An 11,140-nucleotide genomic window follows, 5' to 3' on the forward strand; every position below is an offset into this window, starting at 1 on the left:
AACCTCTAAACAAGCCGTTTCTCTCTCACGTCACCATTAATATTTAAATGATGAAGGTTTAACTTGTGTTTATGGCGGTAGCACACTGGTAATCGTAAAGGAATTCTTCTTCATATGTTCTTGGCAAAAACACAAACAACTGTGTTTCTTCCAAAAAAAAGTCCAACCATGCAGAAATGAAACCACACACAGAAGCGAAAGGTTAAGCCATCACAATGTTCCTACAGTAAACATCACAGCAATAATGGATCAATATAGGTTTTATTTCAGCAATAGATACATACACTGTAAGAAATGCTATTGTGTGATTAGCTCCAAACACCCAGAGCTGTGATGGTAGCGTGAGATGGGCTGAGAGGGGCTGCAGCGTCTGAGGACTTAGTTTGCACCAAACAGCTCTCTTGAAATGTTTGCCACCTCACTTATGGGATTATGTATGCAAGTCAGACCAGAAAAGTCAAAATAAAGAAAGAAATATTTACCAGGTAGCTAGATGGCACATTCCAGGTATTACGATGATTTTGACTATATGTTGACTATATGTGAGGCCCAAGGGCACATCGAGAATTGTGACGCAGCATAGCAGCTCAGCAAATCCAAACTCTGCATCAACAGTCTGTGGGATTAGCAAGGATACACAGTCTGGGATGACTTCTAAACTCTGACAGTTACACGCTACAAGAAGTCAGAGATGACTGGGGACAAGTCAAGCAATGCAAAAGCATTGTCCTCCTTTTTGTTCTGAAGATAGATGTTTAAACAAAGACGCCCTGGAGCCAGTGCATTAATATAGAAGGTTTCAAACCCTGCAGAATCTAAGTCTTACTTGTGTTTGTCTACACATACATCTGTGGCTCTATACATCCTAATTTACCTTCGAACTCATCCAAACTCTGAAATGTGGCCCCTTTATGGCGACACATCATAGCAGGCCCAAGCCAGAGCTGCTCTTTAGACAGTGAAGCCACTCTTGTGCAGTGTAAAGGCAACCCCCCCAATTTGACCACAGTGTCTTCAAAGCGCTGTGTCTGTACAGCCATACAAGAGTTTCACCCTCGGTTTGGTCGTGTGCTCGTATCAAAGCCACAGACTTACATCTGGATGCCTGATGCACCACCATCCTCAAACCTCAAGCCACACCTCACACAAGCACTTTGATTTTATTTTACTCTCTTTGTTGCATTCAGGGGAGTTTTGGCTTATTTCTTCAGGCTTTCAGCTCAAATGGATTTTATATGAAAGTGCAAAACAGTTTTTACCCAAAAGCTTTGTGCACCATCGTGCCTATTTTTAGGATGGCCTCCAGTTCAGAGAAAGAAAATAAGATCATGCAGTGTTGTACACTCTAATGCAAAAACTTCTGTCGTCAAAAAAAAAAATCAGATATTTTGTGTGGCTTGGATTCATTCCCAAACGACAGCGTTCCCTTTATTCTGCTAATGAGACATGTCAAACTCTTATCTAATCAAAGGGAGCCTAAAGGTTTATCTAGTTATCAACAGCCCACCTGCACAGGAACATGTGATGAGGACAAAGAACTGAAGATGAAAAGCTGAAGCCAAAATCTCTTTTAACATTGGGGCCAAACGCTGGACTGCTGTACAAGAACAGGACACAGTAGAGGAAACAGACTTCCAATGGAGGGACAGATCTTTGCCCGGGACAAAATCCAAAGTACTGGATTGGCTGACGATTAGTCCAAGTAATATTGTCTTGTTAGGGACATTGTGACTTGCTGCCGGTCAGCCTTCGGCAGGAAAGTTGTTCCTCTTTTTCTCTTCCAATTTAACAAATGAGACACAGAGTTGTCCATAGGATGAGCTGCCCAGAGACTCGCTTACAAACCTGCACTTTGATAGCTTCTCTTCTCATCTCTTCTCATTTTTCCCAAATTACGCCAAGTATTCGTCATTGATATCGTCATCATCCTCGTCTTCATCGTCCTCATCATCCAGAGCCGCCTGGTCACGGAGTACAAACGAGTCTTCGCCGTCGTCGGTGAACAGTGAGTCACCGCTGCCGTTGTCTCCAGAAGACTCCAAAATCACCCCTGGATAAAGACAAAGATTCATCCGCCACACCTTCGTGAAGTGATGTGGTTGTGATCATGTTGTGCCGTCAAATATTCACGTCTTCCTTCCTACCGCAGTTTGTCAGTCCGTGAGTTCTTGAGCCTGCTATTTCGTTACCATAGCGATCCACACACCAGCACTGGTTGCTGCTGCTGTGACACTGGTGGGACCTGTAGTATCCGTCCTCATCGCAGGAAGGCAAATACTGACCTAGGAAACCAAAAGACACAGATGCGTCCTGGGAATTCCTGCAGGACAGAACCCCTCCCAACATCTCAACACTGTTGGACAACTTGGGGGTTCTTTTTCCAAAAGTGTGAACCAGGGCGAAGAGGATTTGGATGCCTGATTAGAGATTGTTTGCTTTGATTTTTGCTGCTCTGAGCTACTGTAGAAATATATTTGAGCAAAGTTGAAAAAGCTCTCTAGATGGTTGACTCTGATGGTAAACTGCCGTAAAATAGTATCTTGACATTATATTTCATTTCCAGCCAAAAATTAAGAAAATAAAATGCCTTGAATGAATAGCTATAATAAAGGTGATCTAAGCGAAGACACAGGTATATATTTAGGATCTCTATTTCATTTTGAATTTGCTTTAAAAGGTCAGTTTTAGGAGCAGCAGCTGGTTCCTGTGTAAACAACACTGGTAACAGCTGAAGAGCATCTGTGTGGTGTTCTCATCTCACCAAGAAGTTTCTTCCCCACTTGTTGTTTGGTGATGCTGGATAGTTCGGCTTTACAGGGTGACTCTGAAACAGGACACATGTGGTGGCTTTAGGCAGTAAAACGCTGATTTTTTTAAAGGGAACGTCTGCTGAACCGTCTCTGTTTGTGGGAACGTCTCAGTTTGTTGGAATGTCTCAGAGTGTACGTCTCTGCTTGTGGGAACATCTGTGTTTGTAAGAATATCTGTATTTTTAAGAACGCTTATTTGTGTGAATGTCTGTTTGTAAGAACATCTCTGATTGTAAGCTCGCTCTGTTTTTGGGAACGTCTCTGTGGGAATATGTAAGTTTATGGGAACGTCTCTGCGGTAACATCTGGTTTTGTTTGAACATCTCTGCTTGTGAGTACGTCTTATTTTCTGGGAACATCTTAGTTTGTGGGAACGTCTCTTTTTGTGGTCAGGTTCACTGTTCCCAGCACTGTGCAGAGCTGGACTTTAGTACCTCTACACTCTAACTAACTGCTGCTCATGAACACAGAGAACACAAACATTTTTTAGTTTAGGGAACTAAATAAGTTACACAGAAAATTTTATCTGACTGCTCATTTGAAAAGGAAAACTTTGCTTGGCGAAGTTACCTGTGTACCTCTGGAAGCAGGTGCACCATTCCGTACTGGTTATAAATTTGTCGGGGTGTATGTCACACGATTTGAAGAATGTGTCAGAGCAAGGCTCATTCCTGTCCAGGTAGAGGCTCTTGATTTCTGACTGGTCCAGCTGGAGGTCAAAGTTTGTGTCCAACCTGGAGAACATCCAGCCCAGAGGCTCTTTACAGAGGGGTGAAAGCCCAACCTCAAACTCTGCTAGGGAACAGGTTAAAAACAGTTCAGAGAAGGGTTAATTAACGTTATCATGCAGGTTTTACAGTTTCATTGTCTATGTCCTTTAATGCTGTTGCTGGAATGTTAGTTGCTCCTTTGGTTTGGAGATAGTCTGACAATGTGTGTCCAGATATCTATCCAGACCTTGGCCCTGCCACTTAACTCATGAAGGTCATTGTCCGGGTGGTGGGGTTTGAGAGGTTACAAAAGAGAATGCTTACTGTTCTTTTCTGGCTTCATCACTCTCTTGTGGTTGCCGTTTTCATGAAGGACTCTGAACCAGTCTTTAAGGCGACTCACCACCTCCTTCAGGTCCAACTCACTGCAAACTGAGGAGCAGCAAAACCAAGTACAGACCAGATAAGGAACCGCGTTGTGGCATCAGTAAAGTGCAGTCACAAATACAAATAAATACCCGTCTTCTCCGTAGAGCTCATCTGAAGCTGAGCAGGACAAGGACACATGCCAGGACACCTGACAGCAATCTTCTTTCCTGTGATGCATGCTTGGTAGTCCAATTTACACTGAGCCACAGAGACAGAGGACAGATCAGAATGATTAAAGGGTCCTTGTGTGCTCTATATTCAGTCAGTATGTGCTGCTACCTTGGTGGAGTAACTGTGACCATCAGTCCCACAGACAGGAGAAGGATGCACCACTGGACAAGGTTTGCAGCTGGATCCTGGACTCTGAGACCAGCTGGGCTCTTTAAAACTATGAAGAGATAGAAGCCATTTAATTACTGTCTCACACTCACACACATGCGCACACACACACCACATCTGTATGTACATGAATCTGATTAAAGGATTTGATCTTATTGTCTCCTTTATTCTTTGCAAATATTTCTGATATTTTGTGCAGCAGAAATTATTTTTTTCTCGTTCCAACATCAATTTCAGAAATGACACAAGGATTAGGATTTATATGTGATTAATTTTATGACATACATTGTGTAATGTCATCAAGTTGGAGTAAAGATTGGGAAATGGGGTCATTACGGTGTTACTGCCCTTGTCCAGTTTTACAGGGGGACACTCTAGGACACAAACCCCGTCAACACACCTCCTGAAAGAACCGATCACCAGTGTGGTGATTATCCCACTGCAAGATGACAGCAGATCTGCTGCTCATCTACATCTGGATTTTCTGCTGTCATCATGGAAACGTGGCAAGGCAAATTTAATGCACCGCTTCACAACGTATGCACACCAAAGATGTGTGTGTGTGTGTCCGTGTGCATGTGTGTGTGTCCGTGTATGTTAGTGAGTGTGCAGATGTGTGTGCGTCCTTACCTAACTCTTCTTTGGCTGACACAGGTAACAGTCTTATAATCCTCGGACACACACACCTTGTGGTGACCACATTTGATCTTATGACAGGGATCTTTGGCTGGATCCAAACCTTGAAACCAAAATACAGTTTGTGTTTGTGCCAATCACAAATCACAACAACACTGAGTGACCCATAAAAGGGAGCATACACATGTATTTACGGTATTTCATATCTTGGCTAGTTCAAGTGAATGTGTGTTTGTGTGTGTGTGTCTGTGTGTGTTTTGGGGTGTAATTCCACCTCCTGACACTTACAGTAAAGTGGAAACGTGTGCATCCTCTACTCAGAGCCATAAGAGTGTTATTTATCCTGACAGCTAAAAACAGATGGAACTGCTTAAAGAGGCTATTTGTGACCTTAAATCAGCCGGCTTTGTTGGCCATGAGGCCTCACATGATGCCTCACATTTGCTTCCTCCCCAACGGATCTGGCATCAGATCTCACAGCAGACAAGCAACTTCTCAGCTGCTTTATCTGCATCCCTGTCAGGGACCATTTCTGACCTGCCACCATTCCTTGGTGTGGTGGTCTGAGCCAGGCTGGAGTCTTCAGCTGATCTCAGAACAGTTCGTAAATGACCTCTGCTCTGAAAGACTTTTACAGTAATCCCTGAGCAGCTTTGGCAGATTATCCTGCTTCATCCCCCAACGCACGACCTAATGCTATTGTTTCGTTGACATCTCTGTCTGTGAGGTTGAGGATCAACTGATCACTGAGATCCAGAAGTTTCACATCACGTTGGTGTGATCTTATCACTCTATTTTCTTTTCCTGCATAAATTAGATAAACATATAATACTGTAGTTAACTAATTAAAGGCATCTTCTGTAAGCTTGTAATGCCATTGTTATATTTTAACACATTTTGCAGATATTTCTCCTTTTACGATAAATGTTTTTTTTAATTTTAAATCTTAACAGGATTTTCTAGTGAAGAGGGATGAAATCAATTTGAAATTAAAAATCATAGTAGTTTGGTGCAGTAAATAGTGTTGGGAGGCTTCAAACTCAACAAAAGCAAAATTTAAAGTGAGAAGGTGAAAAATCTTCAATATCAAATGCCTGCTCATTCATAAAACAGGAAACGCACATTATTTAATGTGAGGGTCCTCAGACTCACCTTGATCAAATGGTTTGGAAGGAGTCCAAGTTCCAGGCTCCTACAAAAGGGTTTAACAATAAACATCAAACAGCAAAATAAACGTACAAAGTATTGAAAGATGTCAGGACATGACAGATACAGACCTCCACCTCCTTTATGAGAAGCATTATGGAGAGATACAGAAGGAATATTAACTTTGCTTAGAGTAATTTGGCATTTATAAATGAGGCATAATACATATTTAGATAAAATATGCATATTTGTGTTGATACAAGAAATGAGTGAAAACAGTAGCTGCTTCCTTTTTACTGCACGGATCCAGGTTTTCTCTTCTGCAACTTACAACTTCCCCTTCATGAGAAAGTCTGAAAATATGAAGCGGTTAGATGGTAAATTGCCTCCACCTCAGGCCAGTGTTGAGACACTGTGCTTGGGGCTCCTTCTCAGAGTTTAGTTCTCCACATGTTCACCATCTTGGACGTCGTACTTTACATCTAACTACAAATTCTATTAACAACTGCTGAGTGTTTGAAAGTTGTGCAAAGTTTGGATTTAGAAAGGAAGGAGTCACAACAATATAAAAGGAGCTCAGGAAAAGAAAAGTGTGTGTGTGTGTGGTTTTCTTTTAGCTGATTATTCCTCAGCTATCATGGGGGTATGCTGCATCCTTGTATCGATGCCAACAAAAAGACCATTATTCTCCTCACAAGTAACACAAACATATAATTGACCCATTCTGACCTTCGCTCTGGGGTAAAAGACCAAATGTCCAGTCGTTCCAGAACAAACTAGCTAACAAAAACTGATGTAGTAGTTAAAGGCCAACTTAGATCTATATCACAGCATGTTGAAACTGGTTTCAAGTTTGGATAGTGTGCTAACCTAACAAAATGTGCTATGATAATTGAGACAGAGCAGTTAATAATGAGATCAATTATAAACTACTAAATGTGCTGTCTATGTGTATTTCATCCTTGATAATGATGTCAGAGTTTTTTTACAGGATCAGACAGCAGCTCTTCTGATTAGCTAAAATGTATGCATCCATCTGTCTTAAAGAACTGATGGCCTTTTTATTGCGACTGCAGATTTCCTAAGATTGATGTGTTAAACCAAAGATGTTAACTGTCAACCTACAAGATATGTTCTGACGTGAGGTTTAAATGAACCAATTCTCTAAATGTCTAAAGGAAGTTGTCCATCCCCTTTCTGTCACTGATGGACTGTACATTTGCACCAAGTTAACAAATGAAACTACTTTTTGTGTTTTTCTCTTTTAAATTTTGTAGTGAATGTTTCTTCTTCTTAATAAAAGGTTTCCTTTTTGCTTTCGATGACATAAGCAGGTCCAACCAGTCTGAACCAGACATGCAAGTCTGAATCTATCACCACTCATCAGTTTCTCTGTACATCTTAATTCACATAATCCTGGTTAACAGTTGGGTCTAAACTGTATCACATGGTTCTGAGCTGATGAATTAACACGCAGCAGGGAGGGAAAGTGGAAAGAGAGAGAGAGAGAGAGAGAGCCTAGGGGCAATGTTATTGACATTTTGCAGCCACGTGACAACTGTGAAGTCAGTCTCTGTGGTAGACTGATGTACAGGCGGAGGCATTTTACCCTATGGAGTGAATGTGTATGTTGGAACTGTGAAAGCAACCTAATGGAATAACTTTCCATCTATTGCAAATGCCACTGACTCTGAGGGATTCGCTGACATGGTGCTTAGAGAGGCTTCAGAACCTGCAACAGCAGTAGCTATAGTATTTACAAATGTGCTACAAATCCAAATTTCAAAACAGTTTTATTAATAATTGCCAATGTGCTGTAATCCAGATCTGAAATGATCCTTGACATTCAGTTTTATCATTCATTACAAGCCTGCATTGATTGGCTTATTACTAATTTGCAGGAAGAGGAATATCACACAGAAATCTTCACAAGGAATTTGCGGACCACTGTAGTTCAGGATTTTACTAAAACATGTTCCTTTGATGCAATAAAAAGGGCAGGAACATGTTGGGAATGAGCTGGTGTTTGTCAACATAAAACCATTTACCGTATTTTCTGGACTATATGTTGTCCCGGAGTTTAAGTCGCACTAGTCAAAAAATGCATAATAAAGAAGAAAAATAGATATATAAGTCCTACTGGACAATAAGTCGCATTTTGGGGGGAAAATTTATTTGATAAAATCCGAGACCAAGAACATACATATTTCATCTTGAAAGGCAATTAGCAATACATTAGCATGGTTTAGCAATAGCGTTACGGTATGCTAACGTAACAAATTCAGCTACATGACCCACAACGAACTGAGTACGTGTCTGCTTTGTTAACGTAACATATTAACAGTTATTCAGATAACTATAGCATAAAGAACATCCAAGAAAGTTTACCAAACAATCAAGTCTAACTCCATAGACGAAGCACCGTTTCTTCTTCTGCGTCGCAAAAGGAACTCGTTCCTCAAGTACACACGCCTAGAGCGCCCTCTTGTTGTTGTCAGTGTGAAAATAACGAACATGTGAAATTCTGTAATAATGTATTTATATAAGTCGCTCCGGAGTACAAGTCGCACCCCCTGACAAACTATGAAAAAAAGTGTGACTTATAGTCCAGAAAATACGGTACTACAAATTTGTGGTTTCGGAGGAAACACAGCTATCAAAACATTCACTTCTCCTGTGACATTTAATGCACAACATTGCAGCAAAACAGTCAGATTACGATGGCTTCTCTTAACAAGGTGGGTGTTGATTGTCTGCTGTCTGTGATCTACACCAGCATGACTGTTCCAGCCTCTAAATGCACACAACAATGCAGCACAAGTCTGAATGAGGAGCAACATCCTGTAATAACCATGTAATAATAAAAAACAGCTTTTTGGTCCATCAGGCAACACACCAACAACTTCAGCGTCCGAGATGGAAAAGTCTGGATGAAAGAGTAATCTGATTTCATCTGTGTTTTCTCATTGGCATTGAATACCCTGATAAAGCAACGCTGAATTTAAGCATTTCTTAAGAAACTGTTCTTCACTTTAATCTCACTGAATCATCACTCTCTAGTAGAAATAAATTAGTTTCCAACATGATCATCTGAACCTTTACTTCACCAAACAACATTTTGTGTAAATGTGTTGTTATTTTTCTTACGAGCTATTAAAGAATGTGGCTGCTATGATGAGCACATCTGAGAAAATGGAAAGTTCTTTACATATAAAGTTGATTATTCAGGATCTAGACTCTACGCCAGCGGAGGACAGAATGACTCCTATTTGGAAATGATAGGGTGAAATCATTGGTGCTTTCTGGTTGTATTCAATGAATTTTGGCATGCTGTAAAAGTAAAACAATAAGATTGTAGGAAGAGCTCCTCTAGACTGGTCTTTTTGGTGTCAATAACTAGTTTCTGCCCAGCAGTTTCAGAACAAGAGCCAATAAAATGGGATCATCATAAAACCGTTGCAGTTAATGATGCCTTCAATGTCCACTAGAAAGCCCATATAGGACACGTCCCCTGTGCACGTCTGAAACAGTGCACAGTGTCCTGGTGGAACATTGGTCAGAGCAGGAATATTAAACACTTTATGGACAAAAGCAGGCTGAGAGTCTGCAGCAGTCTGCAACACACAGAAGCATAAAATGACAATGACGGTTGACGGAACCACACACACACACACACACACACACACACACACACACACACACACACACACACACACACACACACAGCAACTACTGGATGAGACAATATCCCTTCAAGAACTTTTCAGTTTAAAGTAGTCTAATTTGTAGCCTGTAGATGTTCCTAATAGGATCTTCTGTGGCTGTTGTCATGGTAAATTCAAGTAATACCCTCTACCTGGCTTTATTGTCTTCTGCCAGCACCTTGTGGCTGACATGTCTTCTCAGTCTAGCTCACAGGCCAGAGCTACAGAATCCTTTCCCCACTCAGGTACGACAGTTATTATGCCCCACTCGGGAATTTGGTGGTCTCCAAGCGATGTTCACTTTTATCCCTCCGTTCCGAGCAGAGTCAGGGAAATAATCCTATTGACGTGACCGTGTTTACTGAAGCAGGTGACAAACACCACAAAGGGCCCCGTGACGCGTTGCTGGGACATGGCGAGGCAACAAGGAGCGCATGATCGCGACCTAATGAAGATGGGAGGAACGGCCGAGCTGTGGGGACGCTGTGAAGAAGGATCAGCCAAAATGCAACTTACATCTCTGAATTTGTCCCATCTTCCCGTGAGCCACTTATCGTCCAAGAAATTACCGCTGTCGGAGCGACCGGAGACGCGTCCGAAGGCGACGGCGCACACGCACAGCAAGGCGACGCTCAGCATCTGCGGGTGCACAACAACACCGAGATCAGGTTGGAGGACAGCGCGAAAAACCCCCGCATTTGGTAATCCTGTCGGGGGCGCACGAGGGAGGAAAACTGCTAATAAAAAAAATAGTGAGGCGGAGGCGTTTGTGTCCTACCTTGTCTCGGAAGCAACACTCCAGTCTGACTGCGAGCCCGCTACTCTTCTCCGTCACCAGTAATAGCGGCCCCTTCCCACTCTCTCTATCTCCCTCTCTCTCGCTCCGTCTCTTGCGCTCCCTCTCTTTCTCTTCCTCTCTTTACGTCTCCGTCACACTCCGTCCCCTTCTCTCCCCCTTTCTAGTTCTCGCGCCCCCTCTCCCTCTTTCGCCGGCTCTCTGCACCGTTTGTCGGTGTGCAGCGGAAAACGTGAATGTGCATCGCACTCGGACACTGCGTTGTCTCGGAGCGCCCACCTAATAAGGCCGCTCATAACAACGATGAGTCCAGTAATGCTGCAACATAGAAATATGAGATCCACTCTTACTGATATAACTAAGCGAAAACTCAAAAGCGTGGCTGTATATAGAGCTGCATGTTCTCAAATACTTCCTGTTATTAATGCAGCAGATGATTCCTCCTGCGGACAGATGTTAACTGAACAATAAAATCACCGTTAATGGAATTAATCATGTGTCAGTTTATGCTCAGCATCCAGGAATTCATAGTTTTATTTCAGAAAAGCTTTCTTCATGAAAATTTAATAT

General features: G+C 42.1%; 1 protein-coding gene across 4 annotated transcripts; it reads right to left on the reverse strand.

Annotated features, from left to right (window-relative positions):
* Positions 1-242: 242 nt before the first annotated feature.
* Positions 243-10,901, reverse strand: spock3 (SPARC (osteonectin), cwcv and kazal like domains proteoglycan 3). 4 transcript variants are annotated; one of them, XM_029851017.1, is made up of 12 exons: positions 10,553-10,901; positions 10,291-10,413; positions 6,202-6,210; positions 6,077-6,116; positions 4,919-5,027; positions 4,229-4,337; positions 4,039-4,147; positions 3,845-3,952; positions 3,381-3,602; positions 2,762-2,824; positions 2,145-2,282; positions 243-2,050 (listed from the first exon to the last, which is right to left on the reverse strand). In XM_029851017.1, the coding sequence occupies exons 2-12, from the start codon at positions 10,411-10,413 to the stop codon at positions 1,893-1,895; spliced, it is 1,188 nt and encodes a 395-aa protein (XP_029706877.1). In that variant the 5' UTR covers positions 10,553-10,901; the 3' UTR covers positions 243-1,892. The 4 variants fall into 4 exon arrangements, with proteins under 4 accessions (XP_029706877.1, XP_029706876.1, XP_029706878.1 ...); XM_029851016.1 differs by having other exon boundaries at positions 3,381-3,605; positions 10,553-10,895; XM_029851018.1 differs by lacking the exon at positions 6,202-6,210 and having other exon boundaries at positions 10,553-10,895.
* Positions 10,902-11,140: the final 239 nt, after the last annotated feature.

This window comes from Takifugu rubripes, chromosome 17 (genome assembly GCF_901000725.2).
Source record: "Takifugu rubripes chromosome 17, fTakRub1.2, whole genome shotgun sequence".
NCBI lineage: Eukaryota > Metazoa > Chordata > Actinopteri > Tetraodontiformes > Tetraodontidae > Takifugu > Takifugu rubripes.